This window comes from Globicephala melas, chromosome 19 (genome assembly GCF_963455315.2).
Source record: "Globicephala melas chromosome 19, mGloMel1.2, whole genome shotgun sequence".
NCBI classification, from domain to species: domain Eukaryota; kingdom Metazoa; phylum Chordata; class Mammalia; order Artiodactyla; family Delphinidae; genus Globicephala; species Globicephala melas.
The window spans coordinates 12,111,451-12,136,321 of record NC_083332.1 but is presented as its reverse complement, the minus strand read 5'-3'; the positions used below and the strand labels follow the sequence as shown (position 1 = coordinate 12,136,321).

Below are 24,871 nucleotides of genomic sequence, written 5' to 3'. Positions count from 1 at the left end.
AGGTCAGGTCGTCCAGAGACTCGAGGCTGTCATGCAAATGTCTTCTCTGAGTAGCTTTCCTAGGTTGTTTTATTCGGGTGCCACACAGTTGTCCCGATGGGGCAGGGTGGAGCGAGTCAGAATGTTTGCACGTCCCTTCTTGTTCTTCTTCCCTTCTCTCAAGGACGTTCCGCTCTTCTTTTCCTCCGTTATAAAAAGTCCTTATGTAAATTACTTACTGTCGTGCAAATTTACATACATTTCCCAACTAATTGCTCAGACGTTTCTCAATATTCCTATTCTTGGGCTGTGAGAAGGCGGAGCTGTCCATGTAAATAATACCGATGATCTGTATGCCTCCCCTACCCTGCTACTCATCGTTCCGCCGCGTTCTCGGCTCCAAGGGGGCGGTCCTGTCTATGTAAATAGGATTATTTGCATGCCCCTCCCACTCGCTTGGCATAATATGTGCCGAAACTCCCCCACCGGATCCAGCCCTTCCTAACTGCGTTCCTCCTCTCGCGCAGAAGGGGCGGAGCGGAGAGTGCATAAAAACCTTGTGTCGGCGACTGATCCGTTTCCCCTTTCTCGAGGGAGAGGGTGTTCTGAATTTCCTCGCCCCGCCCCGCGCGGCTCGCGCCTGCGCAAGCCCGGTCTCCTACGCCCGGATGCGGTCACGTGCCCACCGGGCGAGGCGGGGGCGGAGCGTCGCGGGTGGTGGGGGCGGGGTATGGCGCGCTGTGCGGCGCAGGGCGGCTGGCACAAACGGCGGCGCCGGGGCCGGAGGAAAAACCTCGGTGAGGAGACCGCGGGGAGGGCATGGAGCGGGGCGGAGAAGGCGCTTGAGGCCGGGCGCCGGCGCGAGCCGGGCGGGGTGCGGGGGCGCGCGCCCAGCACTCTGTGGCGAAGCCTGGCGACCCTGGGGAGGGGAGGGTGGGGGTGGGGCGTGGGGGAGGGAATGCGCGCCGGGCATGTTAAGCGCCGGCCGTTGGGGGGGTTGGGGGGGGAGCAGGGAGCGGGCGGAGGGGGAGGGGAGGGGTGGGGACACGGGGTTCCAGCGGCCCTTAGGCCTTGTCTTCGTCTCCTGCTGTGCCCCGAGGGGCCCCGGGACCCGCACCGAAGGGACTTGGGAGGGGGGCGCTTTTTCCTTCGTCCTTTCCCCGAGTGCATGAGCCCTCCTCCACCCTTCCCTCTGTCGCTGTGGACCCTGCTCCCACGGGTCCCTTCCGTCTGTCTGTCTCAGGACCTCCCTTCCGTCTGGGTGTGTGTCAGCCCCTAACGGGCTTCCTCCTGTTGGGCTGGGTTCTGCCCGGCTGTCTCAGGCCCACCCTCCCTGCTCTTCTCCGGTGTGTGTTTCTGTCTCTGGATCCCCCAGTTTCCACGGTCTGTAGATCCCCACATTCCCTCTGTGTCTTCCAGGCAGATCCCCCCTCTCGTCCCCACCCCCAGTCTGTTTGTTTCTAACTCTCCTACTTCCCACACCGCCATCCTTTTCTACTTAAAGTCCGCTCCTTCTTTTCTGTCTGTGGGTCTGTGTCTGTCTGGGGGTGTCTCTCGCCCACAGCTCCCACTGCAGTCCTCTGCCTGTGGATCAGCTATCCAGTCTCACCCCTCCAGCTGCCCCCTTATTGCCCCTTGTCTCTTAGTGATTCCACCCAAGTCCCAGAGTCTTTTTCCCCACGTGGCCTCAGGTTTTGGGGTCTTTATAGCTAAGTCTAACTATCTATTGACCCTGCCACTCCCCACCCTCGCCCAGCCCTCTTCCCTGTAGCTCTTCTCACATTCCTTTTTCTCTCTCTGTCTCTGTCTCTCTCTCTCTCTGTTTCTCCAGCCACCGTGACAGGTCCCTTCCCAAGCCCCTAGGGACAGCAGAGGACTTGGGGACCAGCAAGCACCCCCAGGGCACGAGAAAAGCCCCTGCCATCTGCCCTGCCTCATCCTGCCCCACGCCAGGCCCAGCCGCCCCGGCCCCCGGCTGCATCAAGTGGAGGAGGAGGAGGTGGAGGAGGGTGGCACCATGGGCCTGGGCCGTGCCCTCCATGCCCGGGGGATGAAGACACTGCTGCCATGGACAGCCCGTGCCAGCCGCAGCCCCTGAGTCAGGCTCTCCCTCAGTTGCCGGGTTCGGTGTCAGAGCCCTTGGAGCCTAGCAGGGCCAGGATGGGGGTGGAGAGTTACCTGCCCTGTCCCCTGCTGTCCTCCTACCACCGTCCAGGAGGGCCTGGTGAGGCCTCGGCGGGGAGTGGGACCCCCAGAGCTACAGCTACTTCCACCACAGCCAGCCCCCTGCGGGAGGGCTTCGGTGGGCAGGATGGCGGCGAGCTGCGGCCGCTGCAGAGTGAGGGTGCTGCGGCACTGGTCACCAAGGGGTGCCAGCGACTGGCAGCCCAGGGTGCCCGACCCGAGGCCCCCAAACGGAAATGGGCAGAGGATGGTGGGGATGCCCCCGCCCCCAGCAAGCGGCCCTGGGCCAGGCAGGAGAACCAGGAGGCAGAGACAGAGGGGGAGGGCTGCAGCAGTGGCAGTGGTGAGGCCAGCGCCGGGCTGAGGGAGGAGGTGCTGCCCGCTGCACCTGAGCGCCTGGCCCTGGACTATATTGTGCCCTGCATGCGGTACTATGGCATCTGCGTCAAGGACAGCTTCCTGGGGGCGGCGCTGGGTGGCCGAGTGCTGGCAGAGGTGGAGGCCCTGAAGCGGGGCGGGCGCCTGCGTGATGGGCAGCTAGTGAGCCAGCGGGCTATCCCGCCACGCAGCATCCGTGGGGACCAGATTGCCTGGGTGGAAGGCCATGAGCCAGGCTGCCGAAGCATCGGTGCCCTCATGGCCCACGTGGATGCTGTAATCCGCCACTGTGCTGGGAGGCTGGGCAGCTACGTCATCAATGGGCGCACCAAGGTGAGGCTGCAGGGACCGGGTGGTGGGGTGGGGGGCTGCCCAGCACTTGTTGGATGCCTAGTGTTCTGAGCACCAGTGGGTTTGGAGATAGGCTTCTGGGGTCACAAAAGAGTTCAGGCAGCTCTGGCGCAGGGACTGTTGGAGCTCACTTCGGGCTCTCACTCCCTGTGGCCTTAGTTTGTGTACCTGTAAACCATGGGTTTGGCCCGTAGTCACCATGGTTCTTGACCTTGCCAGGGATCCTCTTGAAGAACCTGAGGAGAGGTGCCGACAGTCGTAGTCCCACATCTGTGCATGGGCCATGGTGGGGTTCACAGCCACTTGATGTCTGTTCCTGGATCCTAGACCAAGAATGTTCAGTGTAGACAGGCACGGGTTTCTGCCTCTGCCGTCTGTACCTGTCTGTCTGCCCCTGTCTTTGTTCTTCCCTGTTCCCTTATTTTTTCATGTACTTGGGTATGTCTAGTCTATCCTGTCCATTGCCTGTCTTTGGTCTGTCTGTTCTGTCTCCCGGGTAGGAGAACCAGAAGGTGGAACGGGGAGGGGGGCAGTGGTGAGGCCAATGCCAGGCTGAGGGAGGAGGCACTGCCCACTGTGCTTGGTGCTGGGCTGCATTGTGCACTGCATGCCATACTGTGGCATTTGCATCGTGGACGGCTTTCTGGGGGTGTCTGTGTGCCGGCCCAGGTGGAGGTTATGTCCCCATCTTTCCCATCCCTCCCCATCTTAGACCCTGTCCTCCATCCTGTCTGTTCTGTCTCTCCATCACTTTATACTTGTCTGGCTCTGGTCTGTTTCCTTGATCCTCTGCCGTTGTATCTTTTCTTGGTCTCTTTCTCTTGTTTTAGAGTAGCAGTTATCTTTTTTTTTGGAACCTGGGCCTGTTTGAGAATCTGCCAGAAACCACAGACCCTGTCTTAAAAAAATGCTCATTTGATTGGAGTTTATGGTCAGTAATCAGGGCCTTTTGGGCCTGCCGCTGCCCATTCAGGAACCTGGGGTTAGGAGCCTGCACAAGACAGTAGTCCGTAGGGCCTTTTGGCCTGCTGACATGTTAACTCTCCTCATGGAGGGGTGTGAGGATCCTGGCCTTGAGTCCAGGGTTTGGCGGTGTTAGGACAAGGCCCGGTAGGGAGTGCCCACTGCCCAGCACCAGTGATACCTGGCTGATGGCACAGACTGTGTTTTGCCCTGCAGGCATGAGGCTGTGCTCCTGATGTTCTCTCCCTCCTCCCTCAGATCCTGTCTTGGGTTCTGTCTCTGCAGCTTCCGTCTCAGGCTGGAGCTGGCTCGGGGACTAGGGCTCCCCCGGGCCGAAGCCACTGGCTTCCCCGCCCTAGCTGGAACTTGTCCTGCTTCCCTCTCCCTCCTGTTACTTCGGTAGCTGGAGGGCCAGAGGCAGCCCCTCCCAGTGGCAGGAGAGATCAGTGGGAATCTCCCTAGCCACAAGGTGTTGAGCCCCATCTCCCCAGGGTCACCCATCCTCACAGGAGGGAGGTTGGTGGGGAGACCACAAGAGTTGAGTGGCCAAGGGCAGGATGCTTCTCTGAGCTTCTGCTCATCCACAGGATAGGAAAACCAGGTTAACTCCTCAGCTAGGCTGTGGCCATTTCAGGAGGGGAGGGGAGAGGGCGCAGATCTCTTTTCCTTTGGTGCCTTGGATGTGGTTGGGAGCAGGCCCTGGAGGGGTGGTGGGGTGGGTGTTGAGACTTTTTAGCCTTGGGAGGTAAGAACAAGCCTGGCTGGACTAAGAAGGGAGGGGAAGAGCCAACCCAGCCACTGGAGTTCCTCTCAGACCCTCCCTGCCCCCGTGAGGCAGCAACTGCAGGCTTCCTCGCCTTCAGAGGGCAACATCTGGGCTCCCTCCCCAAGCTCTGGAGTAAGACAGTGTGGGGTGGTCACGGCAGCGGGGGGGCCTCAGATCACCAGTGTGGTTTGGGCTGGTAACAACCTGCCTCTCGGTCCCGAGTGCCGCTCCTGTGCTCTTGCCTTCCTCCTCTCCCTAGATCCTCTGCTCAGCGGGCCTGCAGGTGGGAGGGAACTGGCTCCCATTGGCATCAAGGGCTACCATAGGTGACCCCGGGAGGCCCCTTTAGGAGCAGTTTGGAGGTGGGGCCTGCTGCTGTGGGCTGAGACCTGGGGTTCTGATTGGGGGTGGGGTGTGCATGCACAGTGGTCCTAGCTGCCCCTTCCTGGAGATGGAAGTGTGAGGAGCAAGTTTCCGTGTTACTCTGGTTGTTGTCCCTTCCCTTGTGGGGGCAGGAAGTAGATGCTTCTCGGGGGCCGGAGGATGCCACCCCCAGCCCCACTCCCAGGTGAGTATATGTGGGGGGAGGGGGGCCTTAAAGGGCCTGTTCCTGTGCCTACCTTCACACACACAGGAGTCCCATTCCCTGACAGACTACAGAGTGTGTCCCTGCCTGCATGGTGGGAGACCCTGTGAGGGTGCACGGGAAGGATGGAATGGAGGCCCTGAGGCCCAGAGGAGCGCTTTTAATTAGCAGCTCCCTCCTTGGCACTAGGGAGACAGGCCTGGCCCTGGCGGCCAGTACTAGGTAAACAGGTACCTGTGCTGATTTTGCACTGAGAGGGATGGAATGGGAAGTCAGCCCAGGTGCCTTCAGCTAGAGGACTCGAGGTGCTCCTGGCCCTGAGACCTGAATAACAAGGGGGACGAGTGGAAGAGCGTTCAGGCAGGTGCAGAGGCCTTGAGGATGAGCTTGGCCTGGTCAGAGAAGAGTGAGGAGGATTTCGAGGCTGGAGATAGTGTGAGGCTAGTGGCCTTGGAGGCTGTGGTCAGGAGTTTGTGTTTTTTGGGGATGCAGCGAGGAGCTTGAAGGGGTTTGAGCAGTGGTGAGCTGGAGTAAAGGGCCTCTGGCTGCTGTGGGGGTGGGTTGTGCGGGAAGAGGTTGCAGCACTGGACCCCTTTCCCCACCCCACCCTCGAGCAAAACTGGCAAAATCTCCAAAGAAGTAGTGTTAGCTCCATTTCGTGGATGAGGAACTGGAGATGGGGAAGTTCCGTCATCTGCCGAACATCACAGCTTATGTTGCAGCACTGAGACTTGAACCCAGGAGATAGGTCTGCAGGAACACCTGGGCCCTTTTCCTCACATCACATCCATCACTTTGCTGGGTACCTGATGAGAAACAGGCCCGGAGTGGCTAGGCCCAGGACTCAGAATGGCCAGGGCTGCCTAGGGCAGTGGCGGCTATCCAGGAGAGGAGGCGAGAACCCTGGGGCTAGACCTGTGCACACAGAAGCCGAGACCTGGAACAAGGTCTGACTCAGATCTGTGGGGGTCAGGAGCCTCCAAAGTCATGTTCTCGGAGGGGTTCATGCTACTGCTGTAAACCGAAGGTCTTCATTAGCCCCATTTTACAGATGAGGCGTTTTGAGGCCCATTCAGGTGATGAGACTGTCCGAGGCTACTTGGCAGGTTTTCCTTGGAGTTGGGATTAGATCTCAGGTTCTGGTCACATTCTGGGTTTTGGTACCTGTTCAGTTGTGTAGGAGACAGATTATTTAGCGGGTATTCTTTATAGTAAGGTTAGTGGTTCTCAACATTGCTGCACATTAGGATTACCTGGGGAACTTTAAAAATTCCAGGCTCCACCTGAGACCAAGTACATCAGAACCTCTGAGGTGGGCCTCGGTATCAGTGTCCCAGGTCATTCCAACTCTACAGCTCAAGGAGAGAACTCCTGGTGTGGGGCTGTGAAGCCACATCCCTGCACACCAGGAAATGTTTAAATTGCTTTTATCCTAGTGAAATGTCTGACGTGGGGTCAGGTTATCTTTAAAAAAACCAAGCCCTCAGTTGCTCACTGCGCTGCATGTTGGCACCAGACGCGGGGGGTAGGGGCGTGAGGTGTGTGTGTGTGTTGGGCTGTTGAGGCCCAGGGGCTGAGGTTTCTTGTGGATGGAGGCTTGGCTGAAAAAGGAGAAAAGGAGAAAGTCTGGGTGCTGGAACCCTTGGAGCCCAGGACACCTGAGGAAAGATGAGGGGCTGAGAGGGGTGGGAAAGAGGAGGTGAAGGCTGCTTAGCTAACGTCCCTGCCACTTAGCCTCAGTAAACGCTCTCCATCCGTCTCTGCCAGGCCATGGTGGCATGTTACCCAGGTAACGGGCTGGGGTACGTGAGACACGTTGACAATCCCCATGGCGATGGGCGCTGCATCACCTGCATCTATTACCTGAATCAGAACTGGGATGTCAAGGTAGGATGTTGGGGGTGGGGTGGCGTGCATCCGTTGCATTTTCCTTTCCCAGCTCAGCTTATAGCATTGTCCCCTTCCTCTTCCCAACCCACGGGAGGGGGGCGGTGGAATGTGCCCAATGGCTCTTTCTGGGAAATGGGACCTCCTCTTCAGCTGACTGTGCGGCGGCAGTTCCCCCTCTTTGGGGAATGGTGCTGTCTGCCCAGCCCCCAGCCTAACCAGCACTTCCCCCGCCCCATTTCCTGTCTTCTTAAGTAGCTTCCTGCACATCTCCATGGTGATGCAGACTCTGCGTTGTCATTCATTTTGAGAGCCTGAGTGGTGGGAGGGAGTGATGTGTGAAGTTATTATGCCCCCTGGTGGGCTCCTGGGGGCCGGCAGTGCAAGGCAGGGGCTCTAGGCAGGACTCCCAGCCTGCCTCATCCTCTGGCCTGCCTTCAGGTGCATGGCGGCCTGCTGCAGATATTCCCTGAGGGCCGTCCCGTGGTAGCCAACATTGAGCCACTCTTTGACCGGCTGCTCATTTTCTGGTCTGATCGGCGGAACCCCCATGAGGTGAAACCAGCCTATGCCACCAGGTATGGTCCACACTTCCGGGAATGTGCCCAGGTGCTCCCCCTGTGCCAGCAAAGTCTTGTCAGACCCCTGAAGTGACTAGGAAGTGATGGAGTGCCAAGAGGGGGCGGCTCGGGGTGGATATAGTGGCTGGAATTGAAGAAAAGTGATCTCTAACCACCCTCTGGGGCTGCTCTGGTCTCCAGGTACGCCATCACTGTCTGGTATTTTGATGCCAAGGAGCGAGCAGCAGCCAAAGACAAGTATCAGCTAGGTACCGGCCTCCCAGTGTCCCCTCCCTCAGGGCCTTCCTCTTCCGTGTACCTCCCTGGGCCTCAAGCCGCCTCATCAGTCTCACTGGATCCTGTCACTCATTTTTCCCCATCTTTGCCTACCATCCCTAGACAGTTCACTCTCCTGGTATCCCCAGCATGAGCCCCATCTCTTCTGGTCATCTCCCCTTCTTCCCAGGTTTCCTTGGTCTCTTAGTTCCGTCCCTGATGACTCAGTCTCCTGTCCCCCTTCACCCCCAGCATCAGGACAGAAGGGTGTCCAAGTACCTGTATCACAGCCGACTACGCCCACCTAGTGGCTAGCCCCAGAGCTGCACGGACAGACAGCTTGCCTGACTTCGGGAGAGCCCTGGGCCCGGTGCCGCCAGTCACGGTGCCTGTTCCTGCCCCGCCACTGCCGCTGCTTCTGACTTTGCCTCTGTTTTGCCTGGTGTGGAGGGCTCCATCCATCGCTGAGGACCAAGGAGGAGGAGAGACCTCTGCTGCCCTGGGCTGGGGGCTGGGGTTGTGACCTGGGCAGAGGCCGGTGTTGGGGACTGCCATTACTGGAGCTGGGGGCCTGTGTCCTGCCCTGTCTGGTCATGCATGTCCCTCTCAGGTTTGGAGAGCTGGAAGGAGGCGTTGCCACCTCCCACCAGAATGCAGGATTTGGGGTTGGGGTGAGTCATGGCCTCTTGCTGGCAAAGGTTGTGGGGGAGTATCCCCAAGCCCCCCACTCCTCCAGCCTGGAACAGGAAGTGACTCCCCAGCCCCTTTGGCCACGGCACCTTTTGGACTAGGCTGCCGCTGCTGGGCAGGATGAAAGGTGCTGGGAGGAGCATGGGCCTGCAAGTCCTGTCAGCCAAGAAATAAAAGTTTACCTCAGAGCTGCACACATCTGACTGACTCACTCCCTGTTGGTAAGAAGACGCCTCCGTCTGCAATTCAGGGCCTTTATTGACCAAAGAGGGTAAGGAGGTCTGAGAGCCAGTGAGCAGAGGGTGGCTGAACCTGACTTCAGCGGGCCACCAGACAGAGTTGGAAGGCTGGGGGCACTGTGGGGTGAGGTCGATGTTGGCGGGGCTCCCCACAGGGAGCAGGCAGAACTGCTGTAGAATGGAGGTGAGGAAGACCTCGGATCGGGCCAGGCCTGCACCCAGGCACATTGCTTTCCTGGGGACGTGGGGGTGTGGAATGAGAAACCCATGCACCCCACGGCACGTCCAGGCTGGTCCCCTCTCTGCCCAGCCCAGACCTGGGGCAAAGGGCATGAAGGAGTTGTTGCTCTGGAACTCACCCTTGTCATTCAGGAAGTTAGTGGGATTGAAACAGTCTGCGTCCTTAAATTGGGTGAGATCCTGGTGTGCAGACACAAGGAGAGGAATCATGAAGGTGCCCTGGGGAGATGTGCAAGGGTTACTTGAAAAATATGCAAGTGACTATTCCACACATCCATCCAAGACCCCATTTCGAAGTCAGCGGCAAGGAAGGCCGCCTACTTTCTTGCTCCCAGAGTCAGTGCTCTGGACGCTTAGGCCTGCTCATCTCTGTTAACAGGCCCTCCCCAGCCCCTGCGCAGGATCCCCAGTCTTGGTGGCCACCTTGGGCAGGAAGTGACTGCGCAGGTGGGCCTCACAGGTGAGGGCACGCGGCAGCTCCAGCGGCAGCACGCTAAAGACGCTTTGGATCTCCTGCAGCGTGGCGTCGGTGTAGGGCAGGCGTTCTTAGTCCTCCAGGCTTGGGGCGCACATTCGACCTACCACGGGATCCAACTCCGCCTGCGCTTTGGCTGGGGCCGGCAGAGATGTGAACTACCCCAGCCTCCAGCCAACCCACAACCCTAGCCGCCTCATCCCTAGCTGTCCAGCTCAGAAGCCTACCACCTCTGGGTATTTGAGCAGAATGAGGAGTCCGTAGCGCAGGGTGGTGCTTGTGGTCTCAGTACTGCCAAGGAAGTGGTTATGCGTCGTCATCACCAATGTCTCCTGGAAATGGCTCTCCGGGTCCTTCTGTGGGTAGAGGAGCCAGGCATCTGCTGGTGGGCAGCAGGGCCCTGTACCTTACCCGTTTGATCAGGAAGCAATCGAAATTGCGGGGTTCCCCGGGCTGCCGGTTGCTGCTGGGTTTGCTGAGAGGTGAAAACTCTAAGCTCTGCTAAGTTTCAGAAGATTCCGTGGTGTGGGCCTGGGAGCCATTTTAGGAGGGAGGGGAAAATGTACATCTGGGGGGACAGGAAATCAATAGGACCTTGAACAAGACCATTCGTGTCCCTATGGGGAGACTGGACCAGGACTTTGATGTAGGTTCTAAAACTCTTCCATTCCAAGATTCTAAGACTGCCCCATTCTAATGATCCAATGTAGGTAGGTCCATGTACTTGGAATTTGGCATAGACTGGGCACACGAGGGAGGGATGGGGGCCGACCCTCTCACCTCACCCTATCTGGAACTCATGATGCAGAAGTTGTCACTGAAGAGGTCCAGGAGCCTCAGGAACTCTGGGTCCTCGTAGCCATAGCGGTTCTCAAAGACCACGGAACACATAACCTTAAATACAGCATTATCTAGTAGCCGCCGGGGGTCGAACGGAGCTCCCGGGAGTGGGAACATGACAAGGTCATACGCTGTGTCTCGGCCCCCACCCAGCTCTTGGGTTTACTGGCTTCATTCCACCCAAACGCCTTCCCTAGGGCACACCCACAACAGGTCCCTATCCTTTTCCGACCAGGCCGTACCAACGCTGTCTTGAAATTCGCCAAGCAGACAAGGCGCCTCTTCCAGGACACGGTCCTCGATGGTCCGCGTACCCAAGCCGAACTCCTTAAGTGCTCCAAGTGCAAAATTGCGCAGCGTCCGCCAGCGCTGCCCGTTAGAAGCCGCGATGCCTGGGGGAGTGGAACAAAGAAGGGGACGGGCCGGGGAGTTAGCCACGCCCCATCCCGGAAGCATCCCGTAGTGGAGTCGACTTCCTCGCAACTCTTCGCTCTGCTTCATTTCCTGGTCTTTTGGTTGCTACCCCAGCCTTCTCGGGCCTATCCGCACATTGGCCGCACCTCTGCTGGTCCCGATTCCTCATCCACGTGCTGGCTCTCTTTGGCCTTGACTCTTAGGCTCTTCTCTTCTACTGGCTGCACAAGGATCCAGCCTCCCCCACCGCCATTCGACCCCTACACTGTGGCTCCTACCCAACCTCTCCTCAGAACCCTTGACTCTATTAGGCCCCGCTCCATTTCCCCCGGTCTCGCTCCGTATCGCAAACTGGACGTTCCCGGTCCGCACTTCCGCCGCCCAGGCCTCACCGTTTCCGCGTGTGAAGCGTTCGAAGGCTGCCCTGGCCCCGCGGCCGGAGAAGGCATCCGCTTGCAGCACTAATGCGTCCCGCTGCGCTGCGTAGCTGCACGGCACCACTGCAGGGCGCGGGCCCAGCCACACGGTGAACACCGGACCCCAGCGTCCAGGGAGCTACACGGAGCCGGTGCTCAGCGGGCCCGGGTCTGGGCTCCTGACCCCTCCGCCATCGAGACCCCAGAGCCCGGACCCCAGCTCCCTTCTCCTTCAGACCCAGGAGTCCAGACCCAGGAGTCCAGCCCCACCGCCTTCCCTCAAAATCTAGAAGTCCAGGTCCCCAGCCCCCTGCACCCTCAGAACTAGGTATCTGGGCCCTCAGCACCTCCCCAGCCTTGAGCCAGAACAGACCTCTCTGCTCCCCGTCCCCTGGGACCAGACTACCCGCCCCAGGCTCCCCCTCCCTTGGGACCCGGGAGTCGGGGGGGGGGGGGGGGTTGGGGTGGGGGGGGTGGCAGCGAGACTCCGCCCTGAACCAGGAGCTCAGGGCCACTGCCCCTTTTCCCTCCAGATCTAACTTCCCACCCCCAGTCTCCTTTCCCAGAAGGCAGGACTCCAGGTCCCTCACCCTCTGTCAGGAGTCGGGGTCCGAGCCCTCAGCTCTGTCTTCATTCGGAGAACCAGGAGTTCTAGCCCCCAGCCCCAGCTCCAGGAATCCAGAATCCTGTTACCCCACCCACTGTCGGGGCTACCTCCGTGAGTGCACGGTCCAGGTGTCCAGACTCGAGCTGCAGCAGGTTCCGCCGAAGTGGGAGCGGTACGGGCCCAGGGGTAGGGCCGCCTGCGTCTGAGCGCCGGGTGCACCCCAACCTCGCCTGGCTGCCTGCACCTCTTCGCCTCTTTGATTCCCTTGGGGTCTTGGGTGGAGCAGGGATGGAGACTGAAAGTGGGAGGGGTGGCCGCCTTTGGGATGCTCATTCTGTAATTCCCCAACCCAAAGTCTGCACCCCGCCCCCAGCCCTATCACTGCTGGCCTTGGCTCCTCCTGGCCTTTTGTGTGTGTGTGTGCCTGCCTCAGCCTGTCCTATTTGGTAGCCTTCATGCACGAGCATTTTCATGTCAGCATACCTGGTCAACAGGTGCACCCTCTTGAACCCCCAGCACCTGTGGGTCCGTCTCACTTGGCCTGTAGCTGTGCCTTCCTAATCCCCTGGCCACCTCTGGGCCCACGACCACTGAACACTGTACCTTGTACTTCTGATAACTCAAAACATCCTGACTGCTAAATACACTTCTTAGAGCACTCCTGGTGATGTGTCCATTCGCCTGGCACTCCTATGCCCTGTGCCTGTGATTCCTGGGGACTCGCACCTGAGCCCTTGTCACTTCCACACCCATTGCTCTTGGAGCTCTGTATGCCATACATGTCTCCCAGATGCTCACTCAAGTCCCCTAGCGTCCTGGTGCCCATCAGCTTGGCACTTCCATGCCTATCCTATGACTCCTGGCTGCCTTCCCACGGTTGACACCCTTGTATTTCCACACTTAGGCCCTGCCCTGAACTCCTGCCATCTCTATTCCCAATGCTCTGGCTCCCAGATGCCCCAAATGTCCTATGCCTATGCTGCTACACCCCTGGTCTCCAGTCCCCTAGACTCCTCAGTGGGCACCCCCGCCTGATGCCAGGCCACGATGGACCAGGGGCGGGGGTTGTGGCTGAGTCTGTACTTGGAACAGACTGTTCAGGAATGCGGCCCACCCTGCCGCCCACCCTGCCGTGCCGGATCCAGCCTTCCACCAGGTACCTGGCACAGGGCCCAGACCTGGGGAGACGGTGGGGGAGCTGTGCAGAGTCTGGGACAGGGCTTGTTTCTGGGAGTGTCTCTCTCACTCTCAGTCTCTGTGTTTCTCTGTTCATCTCTCTCTCTTTCTCTCTCTTCCCATTTCTCTCTCTCTCTCTCTGTTTCACTCTCAGTGCCTACCTCTGTTCATGTTTGTCTTCTCTCTTGTGTGCTCTCTCTTTCCAATGTCTGTCTTTTTCTCTCCCTGCCTCTTCCAGTTTGTCTTTACCTTAATCTCCCTCTGTCTCTGCTTTCCCGTCTTCCTGCCTGTTTGTGTAGCACGTCTCCCTGTCAGCCTTTGTCTGCCTGGTGACTGGCAGGGGCTGAGGGGCAGGGCACTGCTCAGAGGCACTGACTCTGCAGACAGCAGGGCTGCAGCAAGCATGCCCTCGCCACCCCTCCCCCAACTCCCACCGCAGCCTCTCCAATGGATCCTCTTTCTCAGGCTCTTTTCAAGAGCAGGCATTTTGTCTTGTTCACTTCTGTATCCCCAGCATATAAAATAGTGCTCAGCACACAGTTGGCACTCAGTAAATGTTGCTGAACGAATGCATGGCTTTCTTCATCCCTATTTCTGTCTCTGTTTCTCTCTCTCTCTCTCTCTCTTTTAATTGGAGTATAGTTGCTTTACAATGTGTGTTAGTTTCTGCTGTACAGCGAGGTGAGTCAGCTATGTGTGTACATATATCCCCTCTTTTTTGGATTTCCTTCCCATTTGGGTCACCACAGTGCATTGAGTAGAGTTCCCTGTGCTATACAGCAGGTTCTCATTAGTTATCTATTTTATACATATACGTGTATATATGTCAATCCCAATCTCCCAATTCATCCCACCCCCCTTTCCCTCCTTGGTGTCCATACGTGTGTTCTCTACATCCGTGTCTCTACTTCTGCCTTGCAAACAGGTTCATCAGTACCATTTTTCTAGATTCTACATATATGCGTTAATATAAGATGTTTTTCCCTTTCTGACTTACTTCACTCTGTATGACAGTCTCTAGGTCCATCCATGTCTCTACAAATGACCCAATTTTGTGGCTGAGTAATATTCCATTGTATATATGTACCACATCTTCTTTATCCATTCTTCTGTTGATGGACATTTAGGTTGCTTCCATGACCTGGCTATTGTAAATAGTGCTGCAGTAAACATTGGGGTGCTTATGGTTAAAATATTATACTTCCCTTTTTTTTTTTTTTTTTTTTTTTTTTTTTTTGCGGTACGCAGGCCTCTCACTGTTGTGGCCTCTCCCATTGCAGAGCACAGGCTCCGGACGCGCAGGCTCAGCGGCCATGGCTCATGGGCCCAGCCGCTCCGCGTGTCCCAGACCGGGGCACGAACCCGTGTCCCCTGCATCGGCAGGCGGACTCTCAACCGCTGTGCCACCAGGGAAGCCCTATACTTCCCTTTTAATTCATTTGGTTCCACATTACAAATCTAATCTCAAGTTTGTCATTTACTCTTAGACAATATAAATTCTTGTCTCTGTTTCTCTCTGTTGCTCTATAATTCGGACTCTATTTCTCTCAATCTCTGTCTTTGGCTGAATCCTTGTGACTGTCTCCCTTCCTGCCTGTCTCTGTTTCTTCTCTTGCGGCTTCTCTCTGGTTCTCTTTTTGTCCTTTCAGATCTCTGTCTCTCTTCAGCTCTGTGCCTCTCTTAATTTCCATCTTGACTTTAGCATCTCCTTGTCTTCCTTCTCTTTGGGCATCTCTTATCTCTCCCCTTTTCTCAGTTCCTCTCTTTCTCCTCCTCTGTCTCTCTGTCTCTCTCACTCCCAATCTTTGGTTTTCAGGATCTCTATGTATCTCTCTATCTCTGTCTGTCTCTTTCTCTTCGTCATGTGTTTCTCTTTCGCATCTCTCCATCTTTCTTTCTCAGGACCTCTGAATCTCTCCTTTTCCCCCTCCCCCTCTGCGTCCCTGCCTGGGCCCTGGGGCAGACTCTGTGCTTGGCCTGTGGTGGGAACAGTGTGGGGATTAGGGAGCCACCACCCCATGTGGGGGCCACCTATAAGCCTCCCTCCAGCCAGGCCCATACTCAGCAGAGCATGTCCCAGCTTCTGGGTGACCTTGGGGAGACTCCACTCAGGCTAGGGCCTTCCAGGTCACCTCTGCGCATGGCTAGCGGGGCCAGCCTCCTTCTGTCTGACTCCAGCTCAATGAAACGTGAGATGCCTGCTCCTTGAGAAAAGCTACTGTCAGCAGATGTCAGCTTGTCAAGTCCAGTCCCAAGCTGCGAGGCCCCATGCCTGGGACCGCTATCCCCACCCCAGAGGGAGGAAATGCAAGACAAAGAAACAGTCCAATGAGAGGGATGAGAAATGGGGGAGAGTTTCGGTCTTCCAGTGCCTCACTTCCCCATTCATTGCCCTTCCGCTCTTTCTCTGGTCATTTTTATTTCTTTCTTTGTCTCTGTCTTCTATTCTCTCTTTTTTTTTTTTTTTCAGTACGCGGGCCTCTCACTGTGGTGGCCTCTCCCGTTGCGGAGCACAGGCTCCAGACGCACAGGCCCAGCGGCCATGGCTCATGGGCCCAGCCGCTCCGCGGCCTGTGGGATCTTCCCGGACCGGGGCACGAACCCGTGTCCCCTGCATCGGCAGGCAGACTCCCAACCACTGCGCCACCAGGGAAGCCCTCTTCTATTCTCTTTGCATCCCTAGGTCTCAGTCTCCATATCTCTCTGCTTTCCTCTGTGTCTCTGACTCATAAGATTTTGAAGAGCAGTGTTGGAGCCAGGTGATCTGCGTTCCAAACCCAGCTCTGCCCGTTTCTGGCTGTGTAATATTGGGCAAGTCACTTCACCTCTCTGAGCAACCTCAGTTTGCTCATCTGTAAAAATGTATAATAAAATTGCTTTGTCTCATAGGGATATTTAAATGAGGCATTTGGACCAGTGTGTGAATAGGAAGCACTAGGTAAGTGTTAGTAATTGTGATTTCTCAGCCTCTGGGTCTGTTTATTTCTCCAGGTCTCTCACTTTCTCCCTGCTTGCATCTCCATCTTTGTACAGTGCCCGGCATCTCTTGCAGACCTTTTCCATATCTCTCTAGGCTGCTGTCTCTTTCTTGGCCTTGGCTTCTCTGCCTCTGTCTTCATTCGAGCCCTCACAGCCTTTACCTTCCAGCCTGTCTCCAGGAAACAATTTCTCCCAGTTTTTAACCGCCCTAAGGGTGAGGGTTGAACTCATCACAGCCAGGTGTCTCCCCTCTCTGCAGCCAGACCTTCCTTCTCCCCATCCTAGAGGACTATCCTCCTCCCTTTAATTCAGCCAAGGCAGGTTCGAATCTATTATAAATTATTATAAATTGATACAAAATCCCCCAAAGTGTGCGCAATAGAACGAGTTCTGTGGATAAAACAAGGCATGCACTTCCCCTTCCCCTTGGCTTTCTCTGCCTCTGGGGGCTCAGAAGGTAAAGACAGGAGCGAAGGGGGATGGACATGCGGCAGGTGAGGGGAAGCGAGTGTGACAGCGAGAGGGATGGGGCGCAGGGGAACGGGCGGTCCTCAACGCTCACTGGCGAACCTGGAAGGGATGAGGCGTCAGCGCGAGCGCAGGCACAGCTGGAAAGGCCGCGGCAAATTGCAGAGGCCGGAGCTGAGCGGGGTCAGGTCGGCGTCCTCGGGCGCCCCCAGCGGCTCCAGCAAGAAGCTGCAGGATGGCGGTGAGGAAGAGGAAGAGCTCCCCGCGCCGCAGCGACTCGCCCAGGCACAGCCGGCCTCCCACAGGGAGAAAGGATGGGCAGGAGCAATGAGACAAGATGGGGTGAGGGGCGCCCTCAACTTTCAAAGGAAAACATGAGAATAATGGCTGGGTACTCACGGACCCATCCATCTAAAAGTCTGGAAAAGACAGTTTAAGTAAATCATGGACCTGCTGGAAGTGCAACATTGCAGGGGTTCGAGTCCCAACTCTGACAGTACTAGTTTCCTGATCTTGGGCAAGCCACAGTTTCTGGGTAGGTACCTGAAGTGGGGAGGGTAATAGTGCCTCATTTTGTTGTTGTGAACATATATAATGCTCTAAGCACTATACTGCTATTAATTTAATCCCCTTAATAACTCCAAGAGGTGGACCTTTTTATGATCTTCATTTTATAGATGTAAAAACCGAGGCACAGGGACGTCCCTCGTGGTCCAGTGGCTAAGACTCCGCACTCCCAATGCAGGGGGCCCCGGTTTGATCCCTGGTCAGGGAACTAGATCCCACATGCCGCAGCTAAGAGTTCGCATGCCGCAACTAAAGATTCCGCATGCTGCAACTAAGACCTGGTGCAGCCAAATATATAAATAAATACATAAATAAGTAAATATTAAAAAAACAAACAAAACCGAGGCACAGAGAGGTGAAGGAACATATCCAAGGCCACACAGCTAGAAGATGACAAAGCTGGGCTCTGGCAGCAAAGCCCAGCTCTTAGCCACCACTCTCAGAGGTAGCACCTGGTGCACAGTAGGCAATATGGTAAGTTACCTATTATTATTCACCCCACCCCATTTTCTAATACTGAGTTAAACAGGAAAGATTTTTTTCAGCCGGGTAAAGACCAAAGCCAAGAAAAACCAGGACCACTTCAACTGCGCCACCCAGTGGAGAGACTGACAGTGACCAAGTCCAAGTTAAATTACAATATTATCCTGACTCCCTGCCTCCCTCCGTGGGGATTTCAGTTGCTATCGGCCTATAGGAGCAGAGTTGGGAAGGAGAAGGAAATGTCTTTGCATATCCAAAGCTGAAGATGGGATGGGACGAAGAAGTGAGAGGGTTTGGGGAGTGGAACTAGGCCTGGGGAATGCAGGTGGAATACGGGGCCAGAAAGACTGGATCTTGTCCCTGACCACTCTCACCGGCTGAGAAAGGCATGAAGGCAGGGCTCTTCTTGAAGGACTGATTGGCAACCAGAAAATGCTCAGGGTTGAATTCCCAGGGCGTCAGAAATTGGCTGGAGTCGTAGTGGACTGTATTAAGGAGGGTGATGATATCCGTGCCCCATGTGGGTGGAGAGGCAGAATCAGTGGTGTTAGAAGGGCTGGGAGGTTCCCAAACTAGGATTTCCACTGTGCAGAGCTGGGAGCCCTGGGGACATGATAAGGGGTGGTGGAGCATAGGACTCCACAGGGGTCCAGGAAGTCTAGGGTGTGGGAGTCTAGGGTTCCGCGTGATGGGTGCTGGAAATGGTTTTGTTGGGGTCTGAGCCAGGGATGCAGGATACCCCCCTTGTAGGAACAGATTTGGGGTTCCTGGGGTGGGAGTGCAGTCTCTGAGAACAGTATTTAGGTACAGCGGCTCCCCAGGATGAGGTCTCAGACCTTGGGGATTTCAGAGAGGGTCTTAGGAAAGGAGCCTGTCATAGGGAAGAGGTCTGGGGTTCAGGACGTGGTCTAGTCCACTATGCTGTGGCGTACGGCTGAGTTTCTGGATTTAAGGGCCTCAGATGTCTGTTGCTAGGGCTTGGGTTGCCAGTTGCTAAGGTCCGGGGTGCTGATTGCTAGGGCCTGGGATATTCCTTGCTAGAGCCGCAGATGCCCGTTGCAAGAGCCTGGGATGCCTCTTCCTAAGGTTTCAGGTGTCGTTTGCCAGGTGTCCAGAGCACCTTGGGTAGCAGGAAGCCTTGAAAAGTCGTGTCCCGAGTGACGTGGTGTGGAAAGCTCATGGGATGACGTCTGCGAAGCGCTGCACCTAGTGGATCACCGCATCTGTGTAAGGCATGGCCGCTCGGTCCTCCAGCGCAGGCAGCCACGCGCGTCCCAACACGCGGTCGATCTCCTCCTGTACGCGGGCTGCAGGTGGAGGGGGGAGCGTTGTTGAGGGTATCAGCAGGCTTGACTGTGCTGAGAAGAGGTGTGTGACTGCGTGTGGAAGGGGTCCAGTCAATGCTTTCCAGTCGGGGGGCGGGGCGCGCTGCAGGGACGCATGTGAAGGTTAGCCGGAGCTTCGGAGGGAGGCATTGAGTTCAGAGATGTAGGTGAGGGCGTAAGTTTCGTTCGTGCCAGGACTCCTAGGGGCGGGGTTGTGCGGAGGGGGTTCGGGGCTGCTTAGGGTCCAGGCCCCTGATGGGCTTGCCGGCGGGACTTCGAGGACCAGGGCTGCACGAGGATGGATGGAGTGAGTGGGGTGTGCGGGAGAGCTGAGAAATCGGGGGTGAAGCAGGCGGCAAAGACCCAGTCGGTCTCCGCACAGCGTCCTGGAGGCCAAGGTTCCGCGAAAGACCCAGAGGTGGGGTTTGGGGAGGCGGGGTCGCAGACTGTGAGGTGTGGGCCGTTCAGACTGTGTGGGAGGAGATGGGTTCCTGGGGAGGCCCGGTGGCTGAGGCTCTGGGGCCGGGCTCTGGGGCCGGGCTCTGGGCGGGCTGCGCGAGTTGTGTGGGCAGGGTCAGAGGTGGGCGGCAAAGCAAGATCATGCGGGCGGGGTCTGCGTCCCGGCAGACCCGGCAGGCTGTGTGGACCGCGGGGACCACGTGGGTGGGGTCAGCCTCCGGTGGGCTTGCGGGTTTGGCTGTGCGACCCAGGCGCGAGCTGGAGGCTCTCACTCCAGACACACTGGGCTGGAGCTCATTGTTTGTGGGCGGGGCTTCGAGGCGGGAGGAGCGGGTGTGCTCTATCGCGCCGTGTGGGCGGGTCTCCCCACCAGGCTCCCGGCGCTCGCACCTTGCACTTTTGGATACTTCATGAGCGCGAGGAAAGCGTGGCGCAGCGTGGTACCCACGGTCTCGGAGCCTCCAAAGAGCAGATTGTGTGTGGTCATCAGCAGAGTATCCATGTGGAAGTGGCTCAGTGGGTCCTGCTTCTCCTGCGGGGGATAAGAGGTGGGGATGTGACCAAGGCCGCGGGGAGATCCTGCGGGCTCGGATCCTGTGCGACCCGTTCCCCACAGACCTGCACAACTGCTACGGGGTGCCACTTCAGCCCCTCCTCTCTTTAACTTTCTTTCCTTGGGGGAGCTGGGGAGCGCGGAAGGGCAGGGTAGGGAGAATCTCAGACGCGGGTCCCACAATAACAAATCCTTAAGGATTTCTTAAAGAGCTGTTAATTGGGGGAGGCCCCGAGTGGCCCCAGCAGGGCCAGGTGTTCCAGCTTCACATCCCGGATGTGGGGAGATTAAACCCAAACGCGCTCAACTCGGGATCCTTGTTGGTTTGAGGCAGGATAGCAGGTCAGACCAGAGATGAGACTTCCAGGCAGGGCTTACCTGTGCCATCTTGGTAAGGAGCAATCAATGACGTCCCGGGGAGAGTCTGGGTCGAGGGAGGCCTGGTGGTCACAGACACTGCGGGCGATGAGGTCCTTCATGCGTCCAAAGTTCTGGAAAAGGTGTTGGTGCAGCCCGGGCACCCAGTCCAGGAGGCTCGGAAAGATATTGTACCGCTGAGGATGGAGCAGAGCTGTAGGGATTAGGAGGAACAGACAGGCAGGGAGGTAGGGTGCGTGTGTGTGTGTGTGTGTGTGTGTGTGTGTGTGTGTGTGTGTGTGTAGCGTGGGGCGGGGGTTATGTGTAGGTGGAGCCCCTGTGGAGTGGGCAGGGCCGCATACCTCGGGGGCGGGGTCAGACAGAAAGGGGCGGGGCCTTGCAGGGCCAATCGCAATTCCTTCCCTGCCCACTGCTTCCCCTATATCCCTGGAAGGGCTGGACCCCCAACCCTCTCGCCCGTGGAACTAGGCCTCCTGACCTCTCCCCAGGGGCTGCTCATGATTTGGAACTTGTCATTGATGGGGTGGATAAGGGTGAGCAGACGCTTATCGTCGTAGTCGAAACGGGTGCCGAAGATCACGGAGCAGATAATGTTGGACACCGAGCGGCTCAGCACAAACTTGGGGTCGAAGGGCTCGCCTGAGGGTGAGGGGCTAACGGGTCGGGGAGACGCAGTGTGTAACACACCAGACCCCAGGCGGTAACACCACTAGCAGCAGAGAACACAGGCTCCTGGCCACCTAACATGCAGCATAACAGCACCCCAAAAGTATCTGACAACACAATATTACACACAGTGTCTGACAATATTACACACAGTGTCTGACAATACAGTGTCTGGCAATACCAAGCTGCCGTACAGGATATTCTCGGCAACACAGCTCACAGCACACACAATACACCATACACACAGCATACAACACAATATTACACACAGTGTCTGACAGTACTACAACCTCACTTGGCAATGACACACAGCAGCACAACCTAACACCCAATGATCCGACGACCCAACAGATCACGGAAAACAACACGAAAACAACACATTCCTGCATTAGCCATTACATGATAGCTCGGCCCAGCAAACTGAACCTGGAGTTAAACAGACATAGTTTGGATCTTGGCTTGGACTCTTAGTCTAGGCATGACCTAGGCGAACCGACTTCCCTTCTCTGAGCCTCAGGTTTCTCATCTGTAAAATGGGTGTGTTCTGGAGGGTCTGGTCCGACTGGCAGTGGCTGCTCCAGATGTGTGCTCAGGAGCTCTGAATGTGTCTGGGGGTAGAGGGGCTGCTCTGAAATCATCTCCGTCCACACGACCTTGTCCCCCTTTTTCCTAGTTCTCCCAGTGACTTTTAATCCCTCCCATCTTCCTGCATTATTTGCATGCGTCCGGGGCTCACAGCCAGCTGCAGTGATGCCCTGAGTGGGTTCCTTGGGAGGGAGCTGAGCTCACCTCAGCTCTTCTCACTGTGGCCAGTGGTGTCCATTTGCCCTGGATTGGGGTGAAATCTTCTCCATTTTTTTGCCACTGGGGACCCTGGATCTGGTTCTGGGTCTGGTTTGGGGTTACAGAGCTCTGGCAAAATGAAGGGGCAAGGATGGGGGCAGGATCTCTGTCCTGGGCAGAAGTTTTCTCATTCTCTGGGGGCCCATTTTCACAACTCTTCTCACCCTTTTCTGTCTCTTGCAGCTTGTCTCTGAAATTCTGTATGTGTCTCTCTTTGCTTCTGCTTCTGAAACTTTTTGTCTCTTTTTATGTCTCTGTCTCTCTCATTCTCTCTCCCTTTGTGTCTCTGGGTCTCTATCTTTCACCCTCTATTCTATCTCTAATTCTCTTTGCGCCCTTTCTCTTTCTCTCTGCTTCTTTCTCCCTGTAATCCTTCTCAGTCACCATCTTCTCCTGACTGTCTGGGTGTCTCCCTGCCTCTTTTTCTTTCTGTCTCTCACACCTCCAAGAGCTGGACTGCAGTGGACAGGACTGAAGCCAGGCTAAGGTTGAAGGAGGATTTGGGAGAAGGATGGGGCAGGCAGAAGCCTCAGGAGAAAGGATCTCAGATGTGAATGGTACCCCTGCTACTGCCCACGTACACCTCTGATCTCTGGTGGCCTTGGCCTTGCAGAAGCTTGAAGCAGGGTTTCAGTTCCCGGCCAGTGATTGTGGTCAGTTCGCGGTGGTGAGAGCACCGAATCCTAGCCATAGACCACTGGTCAGTGACAAGGCCCCTGGCCCTTCGGCTTTGCAGAAAAGAATTCCCACAAAGACGGAAAGTAGTGAAACAAGTAAAGTAGTTATTAGGAGAAAAAAGTACAGTACGTGTGGATAGACACACGGGCAGACTCAGAGAGAGAGTCGTGCCCTTATGGCAGTTTAAATCACTTATTTCTTCCAGTTTCCTTTGGCCAATCATTTTGATTTGCCTGGCTCAGAGTCCGTATCCAGTTTATCTCAGGGCCTTGCCATGTGTGCGTGTGCATCTCTTAGCTAAGCTGGATTCTACCGAAGAGGTCCGTGGGCAGTTAGCCTCACTTGCCATGGGGTGGCGCCCCTTCCCATTTTGGCCTCGAAGGAGCTTTTCTGCGCATGTGTAGTCGGGGAGGCCTCCTGACTTAGAGAATGAGAAGTAAGTGATCTCTTATCTTCTATCTGGGCGGGGCCCAGCCTCCTCCCTCGGTTGTCCTGCTATGCTTGTCTTGGAGTATTGGTCCACAGGGAACAAATCTCCAATTGCTTTACCCTGGGGTGGGGGGGGGCATTTACCTCCTGCCTCACCTCCACCTCCGAGGCTCTCTTAAGCTCCCCACCAGCTCTGTCTGCTCTTGGGTCCCACCCCAGAAACTGGCCGCAGTTACTCAACTCCTTGCTAGGTCAGAAGGGCAGATTGCAAAAACCTGGAGTTGGGCTAGGACTCCAGTTCCTGGAGGTTAGGGTTGGGGAGAGAACCCCAGAGGTCAAGGGTCTGGGAGGCCAGGTGGAGGTGTTGGTGACCCCCCAGGTCCGTTGGTGGACACGATGGTAGTTTTCCCATGGGGGTGGAGGAGGAAGTGCTTGGAGGTTCTGGGGGATTTGACACCCCAGTCCCAGGCATATGTTGGGATGGAGGTGGGGCCCATGCTATTATTTAAGTCCCAGAAAGGCAGGTTGGGGCAGGTCCTGGAAGAGGGGTGAAGGCTTGATTACGGGATTATGTATTTCTAGTTTCCCTCAGCATCTACCCCTACTTCTGGGGGAAAGGAGCAGTACTGGATCTACCTGAACCCCATAAGTGACATTTCCCTGACGCTAGAACTGGGTTGAGAGGGGCCTGATGGGACTGCCTTACTGGGGAACTTGGGATTCACGAGAAGGGGAGTTTTAAGGGGCTTTGAGTTCTTCTGGTGGTGTGACTTGTTCTCCTGCTACAGAGGGAACATGGGGTAGGGAGGGATGTATTGTGAGTTTCCTTAACCTTGGCACTACTGACATTGGGGCTAAATCATTCTTTTTGGGTGGGGGGGCTGTCCTATGAGCGGTAGGATGTTTAGCAGTATCTCTGGTCTCTACCCACTAGATGTCAGTAGCAGACCTCCGCCCAGCTGTAAAAAAATCAAAAATGACTCCAGTCATTATCTAATGTCCACTTGGGGGCAAAGTCCAACCCAGTTGGGAAACGCTGGTGGAGAAACTGAAACACACCAAGGGCAGCTGCACCTTCCTCATCTCTAATTAGCCTCTCCTTGAGCCCCAACTGTTACACTTTTTCCTGCTCCCTCAAACCTCCATGACCCTTTCCTTCCACATCACTCTGCTGGTGGTCCCATTTCTTATCCCATAGAGAAAATAGCAATCGGAAGAGAATTAGCCACTATCTCCATCACTACGCTCACTCACCTACCAGAATCTGAGCCACATATGCGCCTTCCGGCTTGCGGGATCTTAGTTCCCCAACCAAGGATCAAACCCATGGCCCCTGCAATGGAAGCACAGAGTCCTAACCACTGGACCGCCAGGGAATTTCCATAAATGTTTTTATATTTTCCCTGTCCCAGCCCTGGAATCAACCACTTCTCTAAAGAGTCCTGATTCCTTGTATTGGAAGATGGTATTTAGAAACCAAGATCTGGGTATTAGCTGGGCTTATTGCTAGTGGGATATCCTTGCTTTTTGGCCCTCTCAGTGGACAAAACTTGGAGAATTCTCTCTCAAAAACAATTCATATTGATATCTCTGATTTCGATCTAACACACAGGGTCCATTCTAGCTTTCCCTATTTGAAAATTCTTTTTTTAAAAAAATTAATTAATTATTTTTTGGCTGTGTTGGGTCTTCATTGCTGTGCGAGGGATTTCTCTAGTTGAGGCGAGCTGGGGCTACTCTTTGTAGCAGTGTACAGGCTTCTCATAGTGGTGGCTTCTCTTGTTGCAGAGCACGGGCTCTAGGCATGCAGGCTTCAGTAGTTGTGGCACGCAGGCTCAGTAGTTGTGGCGCATGGGCTTAGTTGCTCCACAGCATGTGGAATGTTCCCAGACCAGGCCTCGAACCCATGTCCCCTGCATTGGCAGGCAGATTCTTAACCACTGCACCACCAGGGAAGTCCCATGAAAATTCTTTCCTTTCTAGCAAGAATTTGACTCTCATTTTTTTTTTTACAAT

General features: G+C 56.1%; 1 protein-coding gene, 1 long non-coding RNA gene and 1 pseudogene across 4 annotated transcripts; 1 reads left to right on the top strand and 2 right to left on the bottom strand.

Moving 5' to 3' along the window:
• The first annotated feature begins 621 nt into the window (after positions 1 to 621).
• On the top strand, positions 622 to 8,382 carry EGLN2 (egl-9 family hypoxia inducible factor 2). Of its 2 annotated transcripts, none has more exons than XM_030874204.3 (6): positions 622 to 776; positions 1,811 to 2,874; positions 6,975 to 7,094; positions 7,536 to 7,672; positions 7,856 to 7,923; positions 8,183 to 8,382. In XM_030874204.3, exons 2-6 carry the CDS (start codon positions 2,047 to 2,049, stop codon positions 8,236 to 8,238), a joined length of 1,209 nt encoding a protein of 402 aa, XP_030730064.1. In that variant the 5' UTR covers positions 622 to 776; positions 1,811 to 2,046; the 3' UTR covers positions 8,239 to 8,382. The 2 variants fall into 2 exon arrangements, with proteins under 2 accessions (XP_030730064.1, XP_030730063.1); XM_030874203.3 differs by having other exon boundaries at positions 8,121 to 8,382.
• A 498-nt stretch (positions 8,383 to 8,880) lies between these two features.
• On the bottom strand, positions 8,881 to 10,806 carry LOC115862417 (uncharacterized). 2 transcript variants are annotated; one of them, XR_011376953.1, is made up of 5 exons: positions 10,657 to 10,806; positions 10,355 to 10,468; positions 9,523 to 9,930; positions 9,219 to 9,318; positions 8,881 to 9,094 (listed from the first exon to the last, which is right to left on the bottom strand). It is a non-coding gene; the product is annotated as an uncharacterized lncRNA (long non-coding RNA). The 2 variants fall into 2 exon arrangements; XR_011376952.1 differs by having other exon boundaries at positions 9,523 to 10,468.
• A 1,080-nt stretch (positions 10,807 to 11,886) lies between these two features.
• LOC115862408 (cytochrome P450 2F5-like) overlaps positions 11,887 to 24,871 on the bottom strand; it is a 31,945-nt pseudogene continuing 18,960 nt past the window's right edge.

Bases quoted from the DNA above. Each gene is read 5' to 3' on its own strand.
- EGLN2 (XM_030874203.3), top strand. From the start codon at position 2,047: ATGGACAGCCCGTGCCAGCCGCAGCCCCTGAGTCAGGCTCTCCCTCAG. The intron at 7,095-7,535 runs GTAGGATGTTGG...GCCTGCCTTCAG, and splicing joins ATCAGAACTGGGATGTCAAG to GTGCATGGCGGCCTGCTGCA. The intron at 7,924-8,120 runs GTACCGGCCTCC...CCTTCTTCCCAG, and splicing joins CAAAGACAAGTATCAGCTAG to GTTTCCTTGGTCTCTTAGTT.